General features: G+C 47.9%; 3 protein-coding genes across 3 annotated transcripts; all 3 read right to left on the reverse strand.

Moving 5' to 3' along the window:
• Positions 1-10779: 10779 nt before the first annotated feature.
• Positions 10780-18501, reverse strand: LOC125523059 (uncharacterized). The gene is made up of 3 exons (XM_048688102.2): positions 18119-18501; positions 13438-15515; positions 10780-11480 (listed from the first exon to the last, which is right to left on the reverse strand). The coding sequence occupies exons 1-3, from the start codon at positions 18416-18418 to the stop codon at positions 11288-11290; spliced, it is 2571 nt and encodes an 856-aa protein (XP_048544059.1). The 5' UTR covers positions 18419-18501; the 3' UTR covers positions 10780-11287.
• Positions 18502-22296: 3795 nt separating this feature from the next.
• On the reverse strand, positions 22297-24138 carry LOC125523075 (metacaspase-4). The gene is made up of 2 exons (XM_048688125.2): positions 23474-24138; positions 22297-23345 (listed from the first exon to the last, which is right to left on the reverse strand). Exons 1-2 carry the CDS (start codon positions 23820-23822, stop codon positions 22486-22488), a joined length of 1209 nt encoding a protein of 402 aa, XP_048544082.1. The 5' UTR covers positions 23823-24138; the 3' UTR covers positions 22297-22485.
• Positions 24139-24241: 103 nt separating this feature from the next.
• Positions 24242-27057, reverse strand: LOC125523065 (metacaspase-5). Its single transcript, XM_048688116.2, has 2 exons — positions 26527-27057; positions 24242-25349 (listed from the first exon to the last, which is right to left on the reverse strand). The coding sequence occupies exons 1-2, from the start codon at positions 26879-26881 to the stop codon at positions 24445-24447; spliced, it is 1260 nt and encodes a 419-aa protein (XP_048544073.1). The 5' UTR covers positions 26882-27057; the 3' UTR covers positions 24242-24444.
• Positions 27058-27448: the final 391 nt, after the last annotated feature.

Below are 27448 nucleotides of genomic sequence, written 5' to 3' on the forward strand. Positions count from 1 at the left end.
GACGTGGAACAACCTCCAACATGCTGCATGATGGCCATGTGTTCCTCAGATGTGAATCGCTAGGGGCACCTATGTAATAACACTGAGCCGCCCCTGTCCCTATAAATACACGCCTCACCGCAGTCATTATCTCTTCTTCCACACTCGCACGAACCCTAGCGCCACCGCTAACTCTCGACGACGCCGGCGACGAAGCGCTTCGCTGCCGCAACCTCTCCGACGCCGTCTTCACGCCGACCGCGGACATCGTCTTCTCCGCCGTCGCCGTAGGTGTCCTCCGTCGCCAAGTTAGGGCACGGACGATCGAACTGCTCGGCCTCCTCTTCCACTCCGTCTAGCAGTTCTTCATGTGGTAAATAAAACTTCCTTTTTACAGCCCCCTTGATCCTATAGCTTCGTCACTTTCTACCACAAGCAGTTTCTGTTCACACAAGTTGGATCTCTTACATACTGCATCTCATAATATGCCTAGTATATTCACTTGTATTTCACAAAGTAGTTAGATTCCTCACTTGTATTGATCCATGGATTCGTACAAATCTGGAACCAACTCCTTATCTATGAGTGAATGTCTTCGCACAATGAGGTCAATGCCTTCTAAACTGATTTATCTTCAAAATCTTCTGAGAATGCATATGACTTCTTCCCCTTCCCTCGCACCTTAATGCTGTCACAGGTACATGTCTGTGGGACAATCCATTGGTTCTCATAGTCTGCATTCATTTGCAGAATACTTACAGCATCACATAAATTCTCCCGAAGCCAGTTCATGTTTGTCCAGCAAGCGAAAACCTTTGAAGCCTTTGAACGTATTGAAGCCTTTCAGTTTAAAGTTCATGGCTTCAGAGAAATCAGCAAGGAAGGGTGGCAGAAAGCGTCGAGGAGAAACATCAAGAGATCTGCCCGATGACCTCTCAGAGCTGTACAAGACAGATCCTAAAGAGGATTACAATCAGCGCAAGACACGAATCCAATGGATTCGACGCTATTGGGCAGAACAGTGGTTCAAGTACAGATTTGTGACAAAGGAATATGCTGAAAAGAATGCCATCAAGCGACCATGGGGAGACATCCTCTACAAAAATCTTCAACCCAGGACCAGAGATGAAGCCATTGAACAAGGCTTCTATCCCTGCATGGTCCGTGGACCACAGCCTGCGGATGCTGACCCATCGTCACTGCTATGGTGTCGTGATGACAATCTGTTTAAGCGCAACTTCCAGTTTGCCCAGAACTCAGCGAAGCAGAACAAGAAGTCTTTGGGACTAGACTTCAACCCTGGTCCTTCTGCTCCAAGGGCTGACGGCACACGAGATGCAGAACCCAATGTCGTCGGTCCTTTCTACAACCTTGAAGGTCTCATCACCCATATCTTGGTTCAAGGGACAGCCGTGAATAAGCCTGCAGATGACGCTGAATCAGATGAAGCGCCTGCAGCGCCGAAGCCAAAGAAACTGAAGCAGCCTAAAGCTTCAAAGCCTGCCTCTGCACCAAAAATCTCACGAGCGAAGCCATTGGCAACTGCACCTCCTGAAGATAGTGTGCAGTTTGAAGATTTTTTACGCATCTCCAAGCCCCAGAAGGTCAAGATGCCTCTGCCACACACCGGCCAAGAGCTGACAGCTGCTGCCATTCTGCGCAACGATGAAATTGATCTGTCCAGTGATGAAGATCTTGCAGATGACATTCTTGAGCAACTCATCAAGAGCAAAGAAGAAGCAGAAATCTTCAATGATCTGCCTCTCTTTGACGTGACAATCATCCACAACTTCATTGATGAGTGGTTTGACACGCCCAACATCAGCTTCGAAGATCTGCAACTACCCATTGGCCTCAGTGTCGCCTTCCATGGCGCCATTGCTTCAGAGCTAGCTCTCGCTCAGCGCATCGTTGAACTGAAGCAAAAGATTGACTATGAAAAGGCTCAGTTCAAGAAGCATATGGCCAAGCTCAGCATGCAAGAGGTGAAAAACTTCAAGATTATGCTGCACGAGCTCAAAGAAGCCTTTCTCAAGAAACGCGCAGAAGCTCAGGGTTCTCGGGAGCGCATGAAGAGTCTGGCTGACAAGTGTGTGCAAGGCTACAACGAGGCTGAGAAGCGCAAGGCCCTTGGGCGTCCGGGCATTGATCCCAGGATGGCTGCTAAGCAGAAGAAGAAGCCCATTGTGGCCGAACCCAACGCACCAAAGTAGGAAGCAGATCCCATTGTCTTCCCAACTAGCATGACTGGCTCGAAGCCAAAGGCCCGTTCAACCGCTTCAGAGCTGAAGAAGACGAGGACTGCTGAGGCTGAAGCTAGGAAGAGGAAACATCCCGAAGCCTCTGCTACTGCCCCCTCCAAGAAGAAGAGGAAGACCAAGAAGGAACGGGCTGCTCCCACAGAGCCCTTGATTGTTGAACCCATCTCAATGGTTCACCCTGACGCTGAACCGCAAGAACGTCAACTGACTGTCCATGAGCCTGCTTTCACAGAGGCTCATGAAGCTGAAGACTTTCCAGCAGCTGATCCCGTCGCTGCTGAAGACATTGGTCACCATGACGATGTTGAAGATGATGCAGTCCTTCCTCAGCTCGAGCACCAACAGGTATCATCGCATGTGCTAACGCACAGCGAACTCATCAGCATTGGTCGTCCTCTGACGCCAATTGCTCAGGATGCTTCATGGGCTGATCGCCCACAAGAGGAAGAAGACTTTGAGGCCCAGCTAACTCCAACTCCACAGGCGTCGCCAGCGTTGCGCAGGCTTCGCAAAGGACCAAGGCCTCCAGTCTCTGAGTCTGAAGCTAAAGCTGCTGAAGACATTCCGGCTGCATCAGCCGATGAAGAAGAAGCCCCAAAAGCTGCTACACCCCCGTCCCAACAAGAAGCTGTTCTCGAGGAGAACGTGACTGTGACCGACCCTCCAGCTCGTCAAGTGGAGGTTGAAAATCTTGAGGCTGCCACCACCAACACCAATGAATCCACTGACACTGTCATGGCTGAAGCTAATGTGGAGCCTTCACCAACCCAAGCACCAGAAGTCAGCGAAGCCACTGATCCCACTGCTTCTGTTCCTGCGCCTGCTGCCAGTCCTCAGTTCGACTATCATGTTGAGCACAGGCCTCATGTACAGAAGCCAATCCCAAGATTGCCCAGGTTTCCAGGTCCTGCATCAGCACCTGGATCCTTCAATGTCAATGGCTTCAGAGCAGACAACACATTCTTCAATAGCTCCAGGAACCCCTACTCAAGGGAAAGAATATCATCTGATCGGTTCTGGAGCTATCCGCAGCGAAGCTATTACTCCTGCATTCTATACAATCAAGGTCGCATCTTCCCACACAAGCGTCTTGACATTGAAGCAATAGCTGGTCTGCCCTGTCTGGAAGAAGCTCTGGATTGCTTCAAAGAGGTTGGATTGCTACCGTTCGTCACCGATCAAGAGCATTGGAATGAAGAGTTGCTGCTCCAATTCTATGCCACACTTCACATCCGCGGGTACAACAGAGATCCGAAGACTTGGGTCCTGGAGTGGATGACAGGAAACGTTCATCACGAAGCCAAAGCCTTTGACATCATTGAGCTCACTGGTCTACCCACTCCTGGCGATCTCTATGAATATGGCTGTCAACTTCACAGTGAAGCTGTGGAGAGCATCTTTCAGAAGCCTAAACCTAACATGAGTCAGATGCTCAGTATGATGAAGCCATTGCCCCAAGATGCTGCATATCCCAAAGAGTTCTTTGTTGAAGACCTAGAGTATCTGCCAAGGACTATTTATCACATCATAAGGAGAACTCTCTGGCCCATCAAAGGACACTCTCCACATGCCAAGCTGGAAGGTGCAATGAAGACTTTGGTCTTCTATATTCTTCATGGCAAATGCTTCAATGCCCAGGACTTCTTCATTCGCCAACTTGCTGCATCAGGCTCTGATCTTTTTGGCTTGAAATTCTACGCCCCATGGGTAATGCGGCTGATCAAACTTCACTCCGCTATCTCATATCAGCCATCTGCTCGCAATCATCGGATCTTTCTGCTTGATGTGGATATGTCTATTGAAGCCATCTATCCTGAGCCTGCCAAGGAACCTCTAAGTCTTCAGAATGCGGAGCATCAAAGTTTTTCTCAGAACATTGAAGGAGTTGAAGCAGTCACTCGTGTGTATCCTTTGGCTAGAACTACACGTGCACCACATCATGCCCTTACTGAAGCCACCGACAGCACAACTGCCCAACGATCCAAGAAGCGCACTCGTGTTCTTAATGACCAAGAGCTTCTGGTGGCTCTTCATCAGAAACAGGATAGGCATCATGACTGGCTGAAGCGTCAAATGCAAAGCCTCTTGGTGGATGTCAACCGCATTCGCAATCTTGCCACCAAGAATGCTTTTGTTGCCCATGAAACCTCTCGACGCACATGGAAGGGGCTGACGCTGATGTGCTCTGAAGATGATCTTCAAGAGGATGGCTTCTCTGAACGCTTCAAGTTTGACTCCACACCTCCTCGAAGGGCAGTGCTGCGACGCACTCCATCTCTTGAAGACTCTAAGTTCTCTTCCTCTGCTGCAACTGTGAATGCCAGAGTGATCGAGGATGAAGACGATGCCACTTCACCGCCACCTCCTTCAGCACGCTTCGACACTGCTCCAAGTTCTTCTGCACCGCCGAACACCACCGACGACCCTGCTGCTTCACCTACTCTTCATGGGAACGAGTAGATGCTCTATGTCTTCAAACCTTTTTGGTCCTTACTGACAAAAGGGGGAGAAGCATATGAGTTTGATAGTCTTCAAGCGGGTCCATATGGGCGGGTGCTTTATATTTTGCTTCGTGTTTACAACTCTCGTTTTGATACATCTGGTTCTTTGAGTTGTAACACTTAAACTCAATGGTCGTCTGCTGCTTATTTGCCACTTTGTGATGCGATGATAAATTCCGCATGTGCGACGATAAATTCCGCACTTAGATCATTTTGCAGACGTCCATTTTCCATTATGCATGTCATCATCTTCACATATCTTCCCATGCATAATGAATTGTCATCATAAGTTGAAGAGGATCTCCACAAGTACAACCTGCCATGTGCATTTGCATTCCAAAAGCAAATTACTTATATGCACATCTTCAGGGGGAGCCCTTGCAACTTATGAAGACAATTCATTATCCTTTACAATTTCACATATTATATTCCCCGTTGAAAACTTCAACTAGTTTGTCATCAATCACCAAAAGGGGGAGATTGTAAGTGCATCTAGTGCCACCCCTAGTTGGTTTTGGAGTATTGACGACAAACCTAGTTGAGGGACTAATGTGTTTGTGAGAATTACAGGATAACACAGGTAGAAGTCCCTCGTTGATTCGGTTTTCCTACCAGAGATGACCCCTAAAAATGTATGAAGACATTGATGTCAAAGGTGGTTTGTGAAGATACTCACATTGAAGACTATGACAAGAGAAGACATCGCATGAAGCCTATGGAGCTCGAAGACTTAGATCTTTTGTAGTTCTATTTCTTCTTTGTTGAGTCATAGGAACCACCGTACTGTTAAGTGGGGTCCAAGTGAACCAGTCAGAATGATTGAAGTGATGCTTAACCAAAACCTATGTCTTCGAGTGAAGACTATGAGAGCGAAACTTGTCCAGAGTCGGACAAGTCAGCTTTGCTTGTAGCCCAAGTAAAGCTGCCGCGTGAGTTTGAAATCTGACTGTTGGAACACATGTCAGTTCCTTAGTGACCCAGGGTCATTTCGGGCAAATAGGGTCGGGTTGCCTAGTGGCTATAAATAGCCCACCCCCTACAACCATAAACGGTTGGTTGCTCGGAGTTAGTGTACGACTTTTGTCATTTGAGAGCAACCCACCTCGAAGCCTTTGAGAGAGAATTCCTTGCGAGGATAAAGCCCTAACCACCCAGAGCCAAAGAGAGTTAGGCATCACTTAAGTCTTCTTGTCTGTGTGATCTGAAGACTTATTACACTTGAGGACTGTGAATCCTCTAGCCGGTTAGACGTTGCGTTCTGAGCATCCAAGAGACATTGTGGATTGCCGGTGAACGAAGTCTGTGAAGGTTTGGGAGTCTACCTTGAAGACTTACCAGAGTGATTGGGCGAGGTCTGTGTGACCTTAGCTCAAGGGGAATACGGTGAGGACTGGGTGTCCTGAGCTGCGTGTTCAGGACTGGGTGTCCGGGACTGTGTGTCCTCAGGTTTATATACCTAGCCACCCTAACCAGACGTATAGTTGTCACAGCAACTGGAACTGATCCAACAAATCATTGTCTTCAACGAGTCACTGGTTTCATCCTTCCCTTCCCTTTACTTACTGTTGGTCCTTGTGAAGTCATTGTATGATTGCACTATCTTTTGTCTTCACTGAGTGACTGCGTGTTCTGTTTGGCTTCATAATATCTTCCTACCTGATCCTTACTACATTGCTGCTATTAGTCATTGTGCTTTCACTCCATTGAATACTTGACTATGGTTTGCTTAGTGTAGTCTACCTTCCGCTGCATGGTAATAGGTTTATTTCTATCGTTTGTCTTCATAACTTCCATGTTTTGAAGACTTTCATAAAAATTGCCTATTCACCCCCCCTCTAGTCGATATAACGCACTTTCAACAACAAGTATTGCACTGCTTCATAAAATTTCCACATATGTTTTCATACCAGTCCAACTAAATAATTGCTTCACTCTGTGGTAAGTAAGAAGTATGCCAGTGTGTCCTCCCACTGGTGATGAATGAAAAGCCTGGATGAGCTTTGTTTGCAGACCTGCATTTGCTCCAATCCAAATTTTATCCTCATGTTTAATTAGCCCCTCTTGCAAATGAAATCCAGGACAAGCTTTGTTATCCACTGCTAGCTTCTGCAACATCTGCTATGCAGCAGGATCAACTGTATAGGAATTCAACACTTCTTGTATCCAGATAGGCTTGCTTGTAGACATTGCTTGGAGAGGAAATAAATGAGCCACTCTGGAAAGTGCATCTGCTGCAGTATTTTCCACTCCTTTTTTGTACTGAATAGTGAATTGCAGTCCTACCAGTATTGTCATGGCTTTTCTCTGCAAGTCTGAAGTGAGAAGTTGATCCCCTAAGTGACAGAGGCTTTGGTGGTCTGTTTTGATGACAAAAGGTGCTTCGGCCAGGTAAGATCTCCACCTGTCTATGGCCATCATGATTGCCAGAAATTCTTTCTCATAAATGCACAGTTTCTGACTAGCTACTCCAAGTGCCTTGCTATAGTAAGCAATGGGATGCCCCTCCTGAGCAAGAACAGCTCCCACTCCAGTATTACAAGCATCTGTCTCCACAGTGAAGGTTTTTGCAAAGTTTGGTAAAGCTAGAACAGGAGTTGTGGCCATGGCCTGTTTCAACTGCTGAAAAGCTGCTTGAGCTGTGTCAGACCACTGAAAAGCTTGTTTCTTCAATAAAACAGTGAGAGGCCTAGCCAACAGACCATAGTTCCTCACAAACTTTCTATAGTAACCTGTTAGCCCCAAAAATCCTCTCAACTCAGTAACATTAGTTGGTACAGGCCAATTAACCATAGCTTCTGTTTTTGCAGGATCAGTAGCTACTCCTTTGTCAGAAATAATGTGGCCCAAATATTCCATGGACTGCTGAGCAAAAACACACTTACTCTGTTTCACATATAGCTGATTTTGTGCCAGAATTTCAAACACAGACCTCAGGTGTTGAATATGATCTTCTAGTGTGAAGATGAATACTAGGATGTCATCCATGAATACTAACACAAACTTTCTGTTAGGCCCTGCCATAAACACATTCATATTGCACTAGAATGTGCCTGGAGCAGTAGCCGGTCCAAAAGGAAGTACCCTGAATTGGAACTGGCCATGGTGTGTCTTAAATGATGTCTTATGCTCATCTTCTTCTTTCATTCAAATCTGATGATACCCAGCCTTTAAATCTAGTTTTGAGAACCACTTAGCACCACCTAATTCATCTAGTAACTCATCAATCACTGGTAGAGGAAACTTGCTTTTAATGGTGATATCATTCAACTTTCTGTAATCCACACAGAACCTCCAAGTGCCATCTTTCTTCTTTACCATGAGAACAGGAGAAGCAAAATGACTAATGCTTGGTGTGATCAAACCAGCTTTTAGCATTTCAGACACTTGTCTCTCTATTTCATCTTTCTGTAGTGGAGAATATCTGTATGGCCTGCAATTTACTGGAACAGCCCCAGGAATGAGATGGATTTCATGATCCAGTGGTCTGTGAGGGGGCAAAGTCTGAGGATCTTTGAACACAGTGTGATGTTGTTGTAGTAATTCTTGTACAGCAGGAGGAACTGGAGTTCCAGGTGCCATCACAATTATGTTTAACACAGCAGTTGCCCAAACTTCATTGCCTTTTTCCCATTTTAACAGTTGTTCAGCGGTGACTTCTGTAATCTCTGTTGGTTTTGCAGGTAACACACCCTGTAACTTCACCTCTTGTCCTGAATATTTGAACTGAACCCATTTTTCTGCCCAGTGACATTGCATCACTCCCCATTGTTCTAGCCAGTCCATGCCCAAAATGATGTCATGTCCCCTAAGAGGAAGCACATGCATTGCATTTGTGAAGTTATAACCTTGAATCCACCAGGTTAACTGAGAAACTTTTTTCAAAACATTGTACTAGTTCTCCATTTGCCACTTTTACCTGCATAAGCCTATTCAAGTTCTCCACCTTAACATTTATCCTGTTGAGCAGTGCTTGATCCACAAAAGTGTGGGTGCTCCCTGAGTCCACTAATATGAGCACCACTTAATTCCCCACCAAGGCTCTCAGTTGTATGGTTTTTGGGTGAGTTGCACCTGACAAGGCAGTAACTAAAATAGTAGCACAATCTGTTGTAGACTGCTCAACGAGAGCATCCAAAAGGGCATCAGAAATTATCTCACTCTGCACCGCTGTTTCTGTTGTTTTCAGTTGAGCCCCAGTCATAGGCAACTGACTGCAAACATGCCCCAGAGTGAACTTCTCTCCACATTTATAACACAGGCTGTTAGCTCGTCGATATTCTTTCAACTGTTTTGCTTCCACAGATCACCAGTAGCCAACGCCGGCCGAGTGTCAGATTTGGTAAAAGCAGTCTTCTGGTAAGATCCTCTGACTGTCTTCTGCTGCAGTAACAGTCCTTCCTGAACCGAAGCATACATCGCTGTCATGTGGACATTTGTTGGTATCTGAAACTCCACAGCTGATCGTAACTCTGATTTGAGCCCCATAATGAAACGAGTTACCAGGAAAGTATCACTGATTGACGGTTCATACAACTTGATGGTGTAGACCAGCTGAAGAAACTTCTACTTGTACTCCTCCACTGTTTTCTCCTGTTTGAGCGACATGAGGTCCTTCATCTTCTGTCTGTAAACATTCACATCGAACTCCTGTATTACCGCTGCACAAAACTGCGGCCAAGTGTGATATGCGCTATTTTGTTTAAAGGCCTGATACCAACTTGCAGCGTTATCAGTCAGATACAGGGAGGCGGAGGTGACCTTGAAATTGCCAGGTATGCTATATAACTTGAAGAACGCCTTGCACTTATCTAATCAGATCCTGACATCACTTCCATCGAAACGGGGAAAATCCATTTTGGGCAACCACGGCCTCTTGCCTGAATTTTCCTCCTAAACTGACTGCACAACTTGTTGGGACAGAGAGGTATTGGGCGGTACCTGGACAGGACGAGGCAGCCCCTGAGCAACAAACGGTGGCCCTGGGCCCAGAATGTCGTCTGACACTTCCGATGCTGTCGGCGACGAGGTCTCCGGTACCTCTGGTGGTTTCCCCTTCTAAGCGACATGTAATTGGCTCTGCTGAACCTGCCCCAAGGTGTCGCAGGACAAATCCACGTTCACTTGGACTTGGTCGAGCCGCGCCGTTTGCTCCGTAAGCTTGGTGTCGAGCGCCGCCAGCTGTGCGCAGATCCCGTCGACCACCTCCAGCTTGCGTTGCACCGCCCTGATCTCGGCGAACTCCTTCAGCATGCGCTCTTGGAACGCCTCCATCTCGTCCGCGATGAAGCGCGACTGCGGATTAGGCTTGAATGTCGTCGTTGTGGCCGATTAATCCCAAATCAACCCACCTCAGGTCAGGATTTACACAGATCAAGCCCGCAGGCGATCCGCTACCATCGCCTCGGATTTGCCGGGTATGATTCAGAAAAAAAATTCAACGCACGGCAGAGCGAGGAGGTGGCTCTGATACCAGATTGTCACGACTTAAGGGAGGTAGGAGTTCGCCGGCGGCGAGGGAGGGTAGGAGAGATCTTAGGGAGTGAGCGAGAGAGATGAGAAGCTAGGAGAAGGCAGCGAGAGGAGGAAGAGGAGCCTGTGGCTCAGAATATTTCATTTCAAGTCATCGATGCCTATCCACAACGAGACGCCTCGCTTATATACTCGCGAGTGCCACTCGAACTCATACGGCCCACGGCCCACTCGATTACAAGGCTCACGGCCCCCAAGCACAAACTTGAATTCAAACACTCCCGCGACTACTTTACGCCTTCTTCGCGCCTTCTTTACGTCTCCCTTGTCTTGCCCGCACCTTTGGCACCTCCAGAGTACTGACACAATCTTCGGGTCTACAAATCATCAAGCACTAACAAATTAAAACCCCAGGAGAATACATCCAGCAGGACGGTTGCAGCAAGTCTGGCAAGTCCTTTGTCAGGTATAACGATTCGCTTAGGATGACAATTAACAATCAGGATGACAATTAACAATCGATACATGCAAGGTACAATATGTCGGCAGCAAACAGAATGGGGCTACCATCAGCAAGAGTAATCATTTTTCCTTCAACATACCAGCACGAGTCTTGCAGACAATCTCGAAAAAGAGCAAGATGGTTTCAAGAAAAGAAAAACACAGGATAGGCTGGACATCTTGTTTTCAGTCTCGTATACAACATATACAGGCTCGGAAATGATACATACACAACAAAACCAGCGACTCTGGCTTCAACTCTGCAGTAAGAAGAAAAAACTTATCACAGTGGGGCTTCGGGATCTGGATTCTCTCCTAACTAACAAGACTGGGGAAATTGCAAGACTACTCCGCCGATCAATGTAACAGAGAAAATTGCTAGAATTCTCCACCGATCAGTGTTCTGATACAAAAGAGACATTCCATTGCAAAAAGGGGATTATTCGCCACGTAAATTTACTACAGGAGATATTTGATGTGGTTGGTGCTGCAAGCGAAAGGCTGGAGCTCCACCATAAGTTCGTCTTGGTATAGTAAATAGCACACTGTTGCTGTTGCTATGAACCTCAGAAACTTTCAGGACTCAGAGCGATCTGCTGGCTTAGCAGGGACAGAAAGTTCGTCCTTCAACATAAAAGAGAGATCATGCATCTGAGACAGCAATTTCTCCACATTTGCATTGCCAGCTTCTGATTTTGGTCTGGAGTTACTGTCTTGACTTGTTGCAGGCAATGCATCAACATCACCCATCTGCTGCATTACGCCCATCCTGCACATGGTGAAAACGTGTAATATGTGATCAATCATATATCACGAACGGGATTGAGTGAGATACTAAACATTATACAACATGGCCTGCAATATATCTCACAACCAATCATTCACCTACTTCGTTCTGGCAATTGTAAGGATGAATTGACCTAAAAAAGGAGCAAAATGCAACAACAAATAGGCACGCGACTAAGGGTGCTGCTTGCTGGTCAGAAATTCAGAACCAGGTTATGAAGTGGATTATTGGTAGTGTGGCTTCAAATGGTTTACCACTGCAAAATAACACGAATTTTGAACCTATGGCTCAATGTAAACATAGAAAGAAAGCCCCAGGAAACAGGATATTCGGAAAAAAAAACTAAAAACAGTTCAAAATTTTCTGAATTTAGTGGAAAGAAAAATGTGTGTTCTAAATGCCACGCGTATTACGTTTTGGGCCACATTTGCGTGTATACGTGCGATACGAAGGGCCGATGCCTGCACGACCGGTTCCCATAGACATGCCACTCCAGGTTTTCTTAAGAGAAGTCGCCACTCTAGGTTCTCTTAAGAGAAGTCATGCCATTACCAAAGATGGAGAAGTCCAGGACTTGCATGCCTAGAAGAAAGATGGAGGATGGCGCCCACCAACCAAGACCCCTATATAAGGGCGTCCCCATGAAACGATTTAGGACCTTCAACCTCTTGAAAACACTAGAAGTGTAGTTTAGCATATTATTAAATCTGATCCTGATATCCCGCCAAGATCATCCATCACCATTTCTGGCGGCTTGACCCTCAACTCGCCAGATACGCGCCATTGTGCATCTCCGTTGTAATTCATATTTGATATAATCCCATGTAAGCATGAGTAGGCTTGTTACTCGCCACGCGAAGGCCCGAACCTGGGTAAAACTTGTGCCCCCTGTCCATCTAGTAACCTGAGGTGACATCATACAAATCCACATACGTTCACCATATTTATGTTAAGTACATCATGAAACACCATTGACAGCTGACGCCGAAAATGGGGAACCTCGCGCTACTAGATCGGATATGCCGTATTTAGCCTATCATCAAACTTGAACTCCACTATCTTTGCCGACACAATCGCCTTTTCTATCTTCACCGATATCATTGGCTCCACAGGGCGAATACATCAACCCTACTTCACACGATGAAGACAGAAACCAGGCTATGGGCGGCGGTGGGTGTGAGAGGTCTAGCATTTTGCTTCCGGCGATGGTCGCACCTAGATATTAGAGGCATCATGTCGTAATTCCCAAGTGTTGCCCTTCTTATGGCTTGTACAAACTCTTCTTTCAATCAGTGCATTGAGTAGCAAGGCTTTTACATTTTCTCGAGAGAAAAGAAGTTGCTAAGTAACTAAACATTTGTTAAAATATATCATAAGTTAGCAATGATTGGATCCAATATTCCCTGAATACTAATGTGTTTACCAAATACGAAATCAAGGCATTGCGTTCACAAAAGCTACACCTGGGCTCATCAAAGTCCAGTATGAATTGTTACCAGCACAAGTCGAACAAACAAGTTGCCTAAACCATTCTAGTAAACCTATTAGTATACATCCTTGTATTTCATATGATGGAAGCTCAGATGAAACATACCAGTGACAGTGATAGCTGCAGCGCACAAGCTTAGTTTAGACTAATCTTTACACGCAGAAACAACTAGTTGCCTACCTGTGCCGAAATTTGGGCTTTGCCATGAAAATAACAAGGAAAATGGTGCCAACCTTCCGCAAAAAACACTTACAGGGTGCCAAGCTATGATGCATAAATAAGGATCTGGGCTTGTCTAGCCTTGGTCCTCAAGTTAAAAACTACACATTTATTTGACCATTTCTATATTGCTTTAGAAGCATCAAGCATAATTAATCAAGTATACAGTAATCCCCAATCTATGAACAAAAGAATATGCACTCAGCTTAAAAAATGTACACTATCACTAACCTTTCGTGTTCACCAGGTGGAGCTGCATTTGCTTCATTAGAATTATCTTGTTTATTATGTATTTGGCGTTGGGATGGAGCTGACTGTGCAAAGCTTCCAAATTCCATCCCTGTCATATCAGCCGTCAATACTGAGGGTTTACCAGACAATGGAGCACCTGGCCGACCTTGTAAGCTTGTTTCCAGCTCAGGAGAGTTTTTGAAATCTTGCCATTCATCAAATGGGTCATTATTTGCATTTATCTGCTCAAGGTTCTTAAACTGCTCTGTATGGCTTGAAGACCACAAGTCCACAGGTTCAGTTCCTGAAGGATCTTTGACGAACTGTCCTTCCACAGGAATTTTCATATTTCCCTGTGCTTGACCAAAACTAGCAAAATCTTGCCATGTATCGGGTGAGTCATGAATTCCACTAACATCTTTGCTGCAGCTGTTAGATTCCTTGATATTGCTGGTTAGCCACAAATCCATGGAGTCAATTTCTTTAGCAGGCACAGAAGAGACACCAGTCATTTCTCTCCCAAGATTAGATATGTTTTCCTGTTGGTGATGTGGTGCGGCAACATCTTGCCAAATATCAAATGTATTGTCTTCCATATTTGTTGAAACTATATTTGTAGTTTTGTTACTGCTGACATCTGCTGGTAATTGCACAGGGCCAGTTCCATCAAGCTGCTCAAATGAAATATCCATTAGTTCACCACCTGCATTATATGAACTTTGCTGTGTTTGATCTGAACCAGCAAAACCTTGCCAATCATCCAGCATGATATTATTCCTATTCACCAAGCCAGTATTACTTGATTCCCTAGTATTTTCTGTGAACCATGAGTCCACATCTATTTCTCTGTGACTCACATGTGAAACTTCCGTCAATTTTTCAGCTTCATTGAATGAAGCAACCTGTGCTTGACCAGGGGTGGTAAAATCTTGCCAGTCATCAAAAGAATCATCAGTTTGCTCAACAATTTCTGTAGAATTATGTTCTTTGACATTACCAACAGGCCATAAATCAACAGCATGAGCTTCTAAAGAATGTTCTAGCTCTGCAACTGGATTTCCCAAACCATCTCCTTGACCACTCGATGATCCTTCCACCAGTTTCACTGAATCTCCTTGAGCAGAACTTTGTGCAAAAGCTTGCCAATCATCAGAATCTGCAACATTGTTGGATGATTCTGTGCTTCTTATGGGCAAGGGGTCCGTTCCTTTTATTTGTGAGGAGTCGCTCACAAAAGGCCTCTCTGTATGCTCTCCGACATCTGATAGTGTGCCCTGATTTCCACCTTCTGTAAATTCTTGCCAGTCATCAAAAGCTTCATCAGTACTGACTCCGATGTCACTCCTTCCAGACAATCCACTGCTCTCAACTGAATTCTTGTTAAGGGAGGACCCGGTGAACTCAGCAACATTGTTTCCAGCAACCATCCTAACGTTAGTCTCTGCATTAGCTGGGACAGCCTTTTGAACGGAAAGGTTGTCTACATTTAATGCTGAAGCTAAATCTTCTGATTCTATGTTTGTTTGATTTCCAGCAGCTAATACCGGTCTGATGGCAGTCCCAGAAACTGGAAAATTAGAAGGCTCGGCAACTGAAGCGCTCTTAAATAGGTCCAGTTGCTTAGAGTCTCCAACAACACTCTCTGAGCCAGTAGACTGAAAGTGAGCATCCCAATTTGCAAATGCCGTAGTAGCTTCCATTTGATTTGTGCTTTGAGAACCTGTTTTTGTCCCAAAGGAATCAAAGCCTTTCGATGTAATATGCATCTCTGAGCTACTGGATTCATGACTTCTGCTATGCTTTTCCTGCACTATAGTATGAGTTGGAGGAAGAGCAGCAGCGGTGGCAGCTATCTCCTTTTTCCTTTCAATGGAAAATGAGTCCAGGTTAACACCAGGCAAATTTAGTGTGCATGCAACTGATGGTTGTTTGTTGCTTGTGGAACTTCCAGATATTTCCCTATTCTCTGGGGGGAAAGTAAGTTTTAAGTCCAGAAGATCAGATAAGACCAACCCACTCTTTGGTGTCTCCTTGCTTTTATTTGAATCCGTAGAGTCGCCATCAAATTCTACGAGAGCCTGAATGAGGGGCAAAAACAACCATCAGTTACAGATAGCACCAGGGTTAAGATTCAGATATCAGACTATGTATCCTGCATACACAGTTTAAAGACAGAAGGGAACTCTAGTGAGATCTTGGAGAGGTAAATACCAACAACAGAGATGCCTTAACTTTCATTGATCTAGACTCCACAAGATCAACCGAGTTTAATGGGAGCTCAAGCTTACTGAAACTATGCAGATTCCAGTATTACAATGGTAAGTAAGAGCCATGCTCTCGATGGCACATGCAGCACATGCTCTAGAAATGGCTTTAAATCGTCCATGTGGTGAGTGACCGAGTAAGCACCCAAACAACTACATGGTATATAGCTATATTAGTCACAATACATCTAGATAAGCATGTTGTCAGATTTACTAAAATACGAATCATACTTTAGACAGCATTTGAGACAACTAATGCATGGTTCCTAAACATTTGTGTCATTCAACATCGGGCGTGACATCAAACACTGTGTCAATTGAACCACTGTTATATGTTATAAATCTTAATAAATCTATATAGATCTAGATTTATTAACTTTGAGAAATATGTGATAAGACAGATTCGCTTAGGCCACAATGGAGATAAATCTATATCGTTTCAGCTTCTTGGTCAGAAAATATGTGCCCTAGGGCATGTATGAGGAAGCTTTGTAGGGCAGCTTCCCTGTTGCTTTTACCAAAAAAAATAAAAGGAGAGAAAATGCTTCTCCATTGGTCTAGTATAAGGCAGAACTTGTTGTAATGGTCAAGCAATCATATCTGAGAGGCATAGGCTCCTCCCTTGGACGATCTTTGGGTCTACAAATCATCAAGTGCTAAACCCCAGGTTAGTAAATACGGCAGGACCAAGACTAATTAGATACTAGACATGCATCTACTTTAGGGAACTGAAGCTGCGGAAAACAGTTTCTCAACAGCTCTCCAATTTAAGCTGCGGCTTAATAAGAAAAGCTTCTAGTTTCCAACTTGATGTAACTGAGGTTTCTCACATTCTTGAGAATATGCTGTTATAAGGTCATTGTGAAGCAGCACAAGGTTGTGGAGGAACAACTCCACCTTGCTGCTACAAAGTGTACAGCACTAGTGTTGAAGGAACTACTTCGACGTGATGCGCTAGATAAGATATCGCTCTAGAGGCAAATATAGGCCGATACTGCAGCAGGAGTTCACTCCAAAACTCCTAGAACACAAGTAATAATAGAAGATCTTAGATAAGAACACCAGGTTCATAGGTAGTGGGTACATGGGCTGAGTTACAAACTAGAAGTGAGGACCTCTATTTATAGGCTTTGTGAAGCCTTCACATCTCAACTTAAACTCATAAATAGAAGATCCGAGAAAACATTACTTAAGGTTCAGCTTCTACTCGCAGCTAGAACACTCCGAAACCATTATTTAAAGGTTAAGAAAACAAACAAATAAAACAACATATGACTTAACGACCAATTTATCTAGAATGGGGTAGAAGCATCTAGAAGCTTCTGGTTTTTTTCTTTACTTTTATATATTGTACCTCATCCCATTGTTTCCAAACACATAAGGTATATATCATAAGAAGGACTATGGAACTTCTAGATCAATAATTCACCTAAAGTAATGCAGTTGTCTTCTAGGAGAGCGGAATCAAGCAAGAAATTTCCAATTAGGCTACTCAGATCACACAAAAATAAATTGCACAGAACGGGTACTAAAATCCAGTGGGAGGCTCAACCGTCGCATCATGAATAAACCGAGTTAGGGAAGGATTGCTAAGATACCGTTGCTACAGCCCTGTGAAGCAAACAGTTTTTCAATTCTATGAATTATTTTGTGGAAGAAACATGCAAAAAAGGTTACTCCTATTATATGGATCGGAGGGAGTATTAACATAAGGAATGGTTGTATTGAAAAAGAAACTGGAAATTGGTGACCTGGCAACGTTTTCCTATTAGACCATAAAATGATTAATTTCAAATGCATTCTGTACATTACACTTTCTTCACAACAACAAAAAAATATCCTACATAATAAGCTAATAACTCTGAAAAAGAGGAATTGCATTGCAGTTGAAAAGACTCAGATTTAACTACAATACGCATGTTGGAGAACATGTCCTGTGCTTGATAGTATGACATCACTTTCTTTTTAGTTATATAATCCTAGTGGCCTAGACGAGAATTTCTTTCATGACTAAATTGGGAAATCCAATTCCACAGGTCCAAGCCACATCTTCTGCTACAAACAAAGACTTGTTTGCAGTTCCTCCATTTCTCTTTTAAACTTCTAGTTCCTTCTTTGGAAGAAAAAGAAACAGCAAACGTCTCTAAACTCAAATGGCACTCGCAATTCTGCCAAATTTTCCATCTTATTACATCCACATAAAAGAAAGCCTCATTTCCATGGTTCAGCTTTATAAACAAGCATCCCATTATTTCGACTTAGTGCTTCCCTATTTCCACATGAACCCTGCCACTAGAGATCTTAAGGGAAGAGACCGAAATGCCAAATCTACGGCTTTCCACTACGAAGGAACGGCATTCCACTGGTACAACAATAACAGATCGATGGAAACAAACGAAGCCAGAAAAGGAGCTCACAGATCCATCAAGCCGGAGCGAGCCGAGGAGCCACTGGTAGGCCGCACTGCCTCGGAAGGCGATGTCATCGCCCTCCCCACGCCTAGGGGACCCGCAGTAGACGCAGACGGCGGACTGCGCGCCGCGGAGGAGGCCACCCGCCGCGCCGCAGCGCCCGCACAGGAGCTCCGGTGAGGCATCGGGGTCGAAGGCAGCGACGGCGTCGGCGACGGAGGGGAAGGGAGGGGCAGGGGGCGCGGCCGTGGTGCCCTCCCGAATGGAGGATAGGAGGCGATGGATGGTGGCGGTGGGGATCTCCATCGCCGGGCGCCGGAGGGGGTCCGATTCGTGTTGGGCAGTTCAGCTGCTCTCTCCGGTGATGAGATGGCACGTCTGGGGAAAGAAATTACCACACGGGTCGATGCTCTTCGTCGGTCGGTCGATCGCAGCTTGGGGGCGGCCACCCCAGCCAGCCGTACGATCAGGCTTCTCTACACCATTGGATCGGCTTTTCCCACCCCCTCATCTCGGTCGCGTCCGGCTCGCAGCTCCACCAACCCTCAGTTGCAGCTTCGTCGTCTCATCCCCGTCACGGATGGCTCACCATACAGTGGGGCGTCGCCTGGAGCACCGGGTTTGCAGCACGCGACTATGATCTCGGTGAGCAATGGGTACTCGATACAAGCGTTGTTCAATTATTCGTCCGATTATTTAGGTAATGGGACAGTTAATCGCTACTCGTAGGGTGGCCGACTCGAATAGCACCTACTCATCGCGTTAACTTGCCGGCCGATTAAATGGCCTGTCAGACCAATTAATTAGTTGTCAGGCCGATTAATTGTTGATGGCCCGATATAGAGTGGGCAAACAAAGCCCAATTATTTGGCCTGTAACCCCTCCCAACCCCTCCTGCTCCTAAATAGCTAGGGAATGGCCCTCCTCCCACCCCCTCCCGCTTCTCTCATCCCCACCCGACCTAGATGGTGGTTGGCCAGGTCCTCAACGTGTCACTGCTTCTTCTCCTCCCTCTGTGCGCCACTACCCCCCCCCCCTTCTTCCAATGGATGCTGGTTGATGATTTATCTACTGAGAAAAGAAAGCGGCGCATTTTGCTTCATATTTGCAATGTAGATTTTTTTAATAGCATTCAAGTTCTATTGAACAAAATTCTCTATACAAAAACTGCGCCTAGTGAGTTCATAAATCCATCGATTGATTAATCTAGTTAATAAGTTGAATCAGCGATTAGTCGCTACTCCCAAGCCGAGCGAGCAGCTACCAGTTAATGATTTCCTCAACATTGTAGTATGCCTAGCAGGAAAAAAACTTCATTAGAACAAGGTATGTGAAAAATAAATGCCGATGAGTATATAAACGGTAAAATAGTGGTACCCATCACATAGAGTTGTATATACGCGTACTAAAGGGCTGAACTCGTACGTGCATATATATATATATATATATATATATATATATATATATATATATATATATATATACCCAACTACATATATGTCATGCCACGTGGGACCTAGCTGTCATTGGCTAAAGATGAAAAGAAAACTAAAAGTTACCCCCCCCCTAATCACCCTCATGCTCAACCGCCTTCAAGTCCCGACCCATCCTCACTGATTCCCCTCCCTACCCCAATGCTAACCACTAGCGAATAAGGAGGGAGGCGCCCTATCTCCATACGTCGGTCCTCCACGTAATTGGCTCTCCCTCCTCATTGCTTGCGGCTAGCACGCCTCTTCTACTCCTTGACCTCGCCTTGCTTCTCCTCCTTCACGTTGCTATCCTCGGTGCCTCATCTCCACCACCATCGGAGTGCCTCCACCAGCGAACCTCCATGCCATGCCAAGAGGACAATGAGAGACTTCGGCGCTGGCGACCTCCTCCCCATGACTCTTATGCAAGAGCGGGAACTTGAAGATGTGCCGCATCGAACAATGATGGAAGTGACTTCTCATGTGTTAATGCCTTCCCCTTCCTCCTTGTGCCTTCGGCTACCATCAACAGGTCGGATGCCCCGGCGTTGTCCATCTGTGTGCAGTTATGAGGTTGGGTGTGGACATGTGGTCATGGTTGCTAAGGCGCTACGACTTCCACGATAGTGGCTAGTGGTCGGTAACGTCTGACTGCTCCGACGAGGAACAATTCTACTCCGACAAGGAAAATGATACTGATGGGTCCATTTTGGTGAATAATTCCACACTTTGTCCCCTTTTGAATTTGTATGATGCATGAATCTGTTCATATTTATGAATTTTGAACTTGTTTAAAATACAACATATCCTCTGACTTTTCTAATACAACATGAATTTGTTCCTAGTTTTTAGAGAACTTTGGATTTTGTGAAGAGTTTCACACAACTATGACTATTATTTAATGTGTTGGGAATAGAAATTCCAAAATATAGTCAAACTGATTACAATCCTATACCTACCTTGTAGGTTTGCATGACCCCACATGTTAGAACCGAGAAAATGAATATTGAAAGATGATTGAATGGATGACCACTAACACTAGTTTTTTTTAAGAAAAGATGCAACAGAGCGCGCAAAAAGGCTCTAGCTTTGTTCTATTTTGAATTAAGAAAGCCATCAACCGGCCAGGATACAGTTGCAACAACCAACATAAAACAAGAACAACAGAAAAGACGGAGAGATATAAAATGGCGCCGGAAAGCAGCTTACTAAGCCTCAAACACTTCACGCTGGAATGATATACACATGAACATATAACTGAAGACAGGATGAATCTACTGGGGGAGGCTTTAATAGGCTCGAGCCCCCTTCCCCTCCAAGGATTCAATTTATTTCTTTACTACTAGTATTAGGCCCAGCCCACAAGCCCACATAGTCATGATCCAGCCTGTACTCATCCAGAATCGTTCGATCGTTAATTTTGAGCCTGCCCTCCGTTGTTTCCTAGATTCGCCATTGGCTGAAGACATCGAGGTCCTCTACCGTGACTGAACATAAAACAAGGAAGCATGCCAAATCCGGAGAGGGAGTGAAGATGCACTGTCAAGGTATGTCATCACCAAACACTAAGGGCCTCGGCACGACACATCAATCCAGAAAGAGGCCACAACCTCATCGTCTGGATCGCAAGGCGCCGCACCATCGAAAGAATGGAAAGTTCTCCAAGAACAAGGATGGATGCCACCGAGTGGTCACTTAGAGCGGATCAGCGCACACCAAATGTGTCGAAGCTCTCCAAGAACATGATGAATGCCACACAACCCACGACTAGAACATGCTGGAGGAAAAGCACAAGTTTGGATGCAGAAGGGCACGTCATCTGCTGCTGCCGCTGCCCACCACCATGGAACTCTCAAGGTGGCGCCTTCAAGAAGGACACAGTGCCGAGAGCACCATCGCCGCCCATCGTAGTTAGGATTTTCACCCGAGAGGGAGGGAGGTGGGAAGAGGTAGGGCGGACCTGGCCGATGTCTTCGTGAAGAAAACCAGCGCCCTCGGGCGTTGTCGCCGTCACGGCCGACTGGAGCCGACCAGGGATTTCTCTCGATCCAAATCCCTACCAGCTCCGCACGTAGCCTGAGGACCAACCAACTAGCCAGCGAGGCCAAGAACCAGGGGAAGGGAAGCACACCAAGCAGGGAGGACGAGCAACGACCAGATATGGCTCCAAGGCAGCTAGGCCATGATGCTAATCCACCAGTGGTCCGTCGGCCGCCCGACCAGAACGCTAAGCACCATGCCACCCCCGCCGCTCACTGTAGAACAGGGGCATGTCGAAGGCCCCCACCCCAGATCCAGGGCTCTCCGCCATCGTGCAGGAGCAGCACAGGCCCCGCCGCCACATTCCTCGGTTGCGCCGCAGGCTTGCCCAGGGCCAGCCTCCTATGGTGGCGAGGATGGAGGGGGTGATTGCTCCCGATTCACCCGGGTGGGGCGGCACGAGGGGGGGGGGGGGAATCTCGCCATTAACTCTAGTTTTGTAAGTAGCGAACCAACCTATGGTTGAATGTGTACTGGTCAACCAGGGATCAAACACACTTGTGTATCTTATATAAAGACGGAATAGCTTGTAAGTAAGAGGTGGTAACTTTGTCAATCTCAAGATTCGACGTCTCAATCTCTCGAAGGTGTTCATAGAGGCAGTGGCAGAGTATACGTGTGTGCATTCATTTGTGTGAGTATATGTGCATCTATGTGACCGTCTACGTTGTATTTAAAAAAAGACCAATCCATTTTCATAAGTATGAAAATTCCATGTCATGTCAAAGGTGCCCAAATATGAGGGAAACCAAAATTTGAACCATTGCCGCAGCACAAAAAGCAATCAGCACACGGCGCAAATGCGCAAATACACGGTTAGTCGACACACATCACAGCACGACCGATGTGGTGCTTCACCAATCAGCAAATGAAGGCAGCATCAGCGTGCTCATCACTGCAGTAGAGGCCAGGCTGCTGGACGTAGCCCTGCTTGGCCAGCAGCCCGCGCGCTCTCTGCACGAGCTCCCTGTTGGTCACCTTCTTCCCGCGCTTCTCCTCCGCGAGGACGGCCTGGATGGCATTGCTGAGCGCGCCGTAGGACACGCCGCTGGCCGTGGTCAGGTCCGCCGAGGACTCGTCCGTCTGGCACCCGCTGATCAGGACGCCGTTGCGTGGCGGCGGCACCTTCGCCGTGGCCCCCGCGTACACCTCCTCGACGCTCCGCACCTCCTGCTCCATGGCTGGCCCGAGCGCGCCGGCCTGACCCCCGCCCTCCGGCTTGGCCTTCGGGATCAGCTCCGTGACCGTGGCGGCCTGATCAGCGCCATGCCGGAGCTTGCCGTTGCCGCCCACCACGGCCTTGACGAACTTCTTGATCTTGGGCGTGGCGTCGTCGCCGAAGTGGTGGAACAGCGTCGTCCGGATGGAGCCCACGCCGACGTCGTCCTTGCCGGTCTGCTCCTTGAGCATCCGGATGTACGTCGACAGGGGCAGCGACCGGCTCGTCGTGGCGGTGCCGGCCGGCGAGCCCGCCTGTTTGGCGCGGCGGCCGAGGCGGATGCCAACGTACTCGAGCGCGCCCCGGACGGCCCCGAGGAGCGAGGCGCACAGGTTGGCGCCGGCGGACGGAGGCCGCTGCTGCTGGGCCTTGCTCTGCTTGGTGCTGTTCCCGATCTGCTCCTTGGTCTTGTCGATGAGGCCGCCGCTGTGGCACGAATCGGATACCATGGTGAAGAGGCAGCCATCGGGCACTTTCCGCACCAGCTCCGTGAAATCTTGGTCTGCGGCAAAGGAGCTCCTTCAGTCGTCAGTCAAGCAACGGAGCTTGTCGCTCTGACAATCTCTCGAACATCCCAGCCAACAATCAATGGATGAACCAATCCGAATGTCCAATCCTACATGTACGTACCTTTGATGAGGTTGGTGTCGCAGGGCACGATGCACTCGTCGTAGCCGGTGTCGTCGTCCTCGCCGGTCTCGGCGGGCAGCTGCAGGCCGTGGCCGCTGTAGTGGAAGAAGAGGGAGTCCCCGGGCCGCGCGCCGCCGACGAGCCGCTCCAGCTCGAGCCGGATGTTGGCGCCCGTGGGCGGCGGCGTGGCCGGGTCGGCGTCGGCGAGGACGCGGATGTCGGCGCCGTCGAAGCCGAAGCGGTCGACGAGGCAGCGGCGCATGCGGGCCACGTCGTTGAGGCAGCCCTTGAGCTCCCCCTCCGTGCCCGGGTAGTTGATGCCCACCAGCACCGCGCGCTTCCGCCCCATCGTTGAGCCGGCGCGCTCCGGTGGGCGCTGCCGGACGCGGCTAGGCTGGTGGGGTGGCGAGCTGTGTGTTGGCAGAGCGGTCCGATCTGGCAGGCACTAGTACGGGGCTGGTGGGTTGGTGGAGCTCGAGATGATCATCGCTGCCACTGCTAGCTTTTCCGTTTGCATTGCCTTCACCATGTATGATCTCATTATACTACTCCACACTGCTACTCCATGATAGTTGCGGCACTACTTGTAAGATACTCCATGAGTACATACATATCAGTTGCCACTAACCATAAAAGGTAGCAGAGTGGAAGTATGATACATACAGATAATGTAATGGCAGGTTTGTATATGGTATAAAGATAGTGGGGATGGCTTTACCAGTTCTCCCATAATTTTATCAATTTTTTCTGCTTTTGGGAAACATGGAGTAATATATTATAGGTATATTATTACCTGAGAGCATGTGATTGTTATTCTGAGATGAAACATCAAACAGTCCAATCTTAGCAACACATGGCGTCCGGGTCTCCAAAACCACAGTCCACAGACAATAGCAGACAGTTTTGACACACGAGGAGAAAACGTTCTCTCTCATCGACGGACAAAGACAAACGGATGATGTTTCACGCTCTCAGCATATGAAAGCCACCTCGGTGTGCCTGTCGCTGCAGTAGAGCCCAGGCTGCTGCTTGTACCCCTGCTTGGACAGCAGCCCGCGCGCCCTCAGCACCAGCTCCTTGTTGCTCACCTTGCCGTCCTTCTCCGCGAGGATGGCCTGGATGGCGTTGCTGAGCGCGCCGTAGGACAGGCCCTTGGCGGTCGTCGCGTCCGCCGAGGTCTGGTCGGTCTGGCACCCGCTGATGAGGACGCCGTTGTGGGGCGCCCTCGCCGCCGTCCCGGCGTACACCTCCTCCACGCCGTGCACCTCCTGCTCCATGGCCGGCTTCAGCTCCTCCTGCTTGCCCTGCAGCTTGGCCCTCAGCAGCTCCTGTGCCAGCGCGCCCACCAGGCCCACCACGCCGCCGTGCTGCCCCTGCTGCAGCTTCTCCAGCATCACCTTCATGAACTTCTTGATCTTGGGGCTCGCGTCCTCGCCGAAGACGTTGAACAGCGTCATCCGGATCGACCCCACCTCGATGTCCTCCTTCCCCGTCTTCTCCTTGAGCATCTCGATGAATGTCGAGAGGGGCAGCGACCGGTTCTTCACGTGCCCGTCTGTGCCTGAGTCCAGGCTCGGCGCCTCGGCCTCAGCGTCGTCGTCGTCGTAGCTGCTCTGCTGGCCGCCGCGGCGAGGGAGGTGGACTCCTTCGGACTCGAACGCGTCCCGGACGGTCTGTTTGAGGAACGACCGGAAGCCGCCCGAGCCGGAATCAGACCGCTCTTCCCGTTTGCCTTGCTGCGCCTTGTTCTGCTTTGTGCTGTGGCCAATCTGCTCCTTGGCCTTGTCAAGCAGGCCACCGCTGTGGCAAGAGTCAGAGACTATGGTGAACAGGCAGCCGTCTGGGACTTTCTGCACGAGCTCTGTGAAATCTTGGTCTGCAGTGCAAAGAAGAAAATTAGAATGCCATTGACAGGAAGGGATGCAAGATGTTACTGGTTATTGACCGCTCTACTTCTATGTATTGGCTGCCTTCTCGATATACTCCCTCCGTTCCAAAATATATGACCCAACTTTGTACTAACTTTAGTACAGAGTTGAGTCATCCATTCCAAAATATATGACCCAACTTTGTACTAACTTTAGTACAGAGTTGAGTCATCTATTTTGGAACGGAGGGAGTAGTAGGTAATATCTGAAAGCTGAGGATTACCGAAGCACTAGAATATTATCTGCAGATAGCCATCACCCATCAGCTTAACTGCCTATGAGTTGAAGCAGGCTCAGAACATTCTATTGCAGGAAAAGAAAAAACATGAATCAGGCAAGCCAACAAGTGGCAGATTCAAACATCACCTGGTTGCTGACATTCAGATCTTCTGTGAACTTCTTTTTGGTTTCAAAAATGGACCCTGATCACTTTTGACACAGTTTGATTGATGCTTTTCCACTACAGGTTTAAATTAACTTGGTACCCTCTGCATGTCTAGGACTAAACTGGTTTAAGGAATGCACTTTCTGACCTGCTTCATGACAGAATTTGGTAATGCAACTTAGGTTAGGAGTGTGGAGCCTAGGTCCTGCTGGTACAGCAACATGTTTCTGCTGGCTTGGCGTTTGCATGTTTGGATTGGTACAAAACAGATGCAACAAACTCTTGTTACTGCCAAAACAAACCAAATTTCTGTGACTTGCAAATTTTGGTAGCATTCAGAATGGGGCCTTGGTAGCAAAATAAATGAGGCCAAATTGTATTTACATTACGAATTTTGGCAGAAAAAAATCTTACGTAAATAGCATGGTTTAAGACAGTTGATTGTATATCGAAATATTTGTGCTATGTGGTGAAAAGTCTGCAATCAGTGTTACCACAATGTACTATCTGAAATCATAGTCACCTAAAAACTAATCCAATCAGAAATGCAGAAATTACCACAGCGCTAAATCCGATAATTAAGTCGTAAACGTGACAATGAATCAAATAACGTCCCTCTCAGATCTCACCAACCACACTCGATTCACTAACCGGTAGTTCGATTCAGAACAAGTACAGGAGCAACATGGCACGAGACAAAACGAAAACGGAAATGGCGTCTCCGGATCTGCGCTGCGCACCTGTGATGAGGTTCATGTCGGAGGGGACGATGCACTCGTCGAAGCCGGTGTCGTCGTCCTGGCCGGTCTCGGCCGGCAGGCGCGTGCCGTGGCCGCTGTAGTGGAAGAAGAGGGAGTCCCCGGGGCGCGCGTCGGCGACGAGGCGCGCGAGCTCGCGGCGGATGTTGGCGCCCGTGGGCTGCTGCTGCGGCGCGGCCCGGTCGGCGTCGGAGAGGACGCGGATGCCGGCGTCTTCGAAGCCGAAGCGGTCGACGAGGCAGCGGCGCATGCGGGCCACGTCGTTGTGGCAGCCCTTGAGCTCCGCCTTGGTGCCCGCGTAGTTGATGCCCACCAGCACCGCGCGCTTCCGCCCCATCCTTGGGTTCGGCTCGGCGGTCGTCGGCGACGGCGTTGGCGGTGGTGCGGCGAGGCGAGGCGGCGGGCCTCGGGGAGTCCGATGGATGGAAATGGCGTGGATTTGGTGGGGTTTGCTGCTGGGGCTTTTTGTTTTGTTTTGGGTTGGCGCCGGCTGTCTGCTGGCGTTTCCGATCTGGCAGCTGCTGGGTGGTTGGTGGCCGTGTGCGACCCGGTCGTCGCTTTGTGCTGGGTTGGTCAGCGACGCGGCGGCCGATAATAACACTGTGTTCGTATGCGCACCCAAACCCACGGGCCATGGCCCATTCAGTCATCTCCCTCCCCCCTCGGTCCAAATATTCCATGGTCTCTACTATTAAATACTATTAAAGGAGATCGAACGTCGTGATGGTTCGACCTCCTTCGATCCCCACCTCCCTTCGTCATCCCCCTCCATCGCATGAAGACAAAAACCAACGCATGCTCCCACCACCCATCGTCAAAAAAACTGCCGCCACACGCGCACACACACGTCGCACGCCCCCATCTCTCCCCAAGCCCCCTCGCTCCCGATCCCGTCTCTGTCGGA

This window comes from Triticum urartu, chromosome 1A, assembly GCF_056163025.1.
Source record: "Triticum urartu cultivar PI428250 chromosome 1A, HENAU_Tu73, whole genome shotgun sequence".
NCBI classification, from domain to species: Eukaryota; Viridiplantae; Streptophyta; class Magnoliopsida; order Poales; family Poaceae; genus Triticum; species Triticum urartu.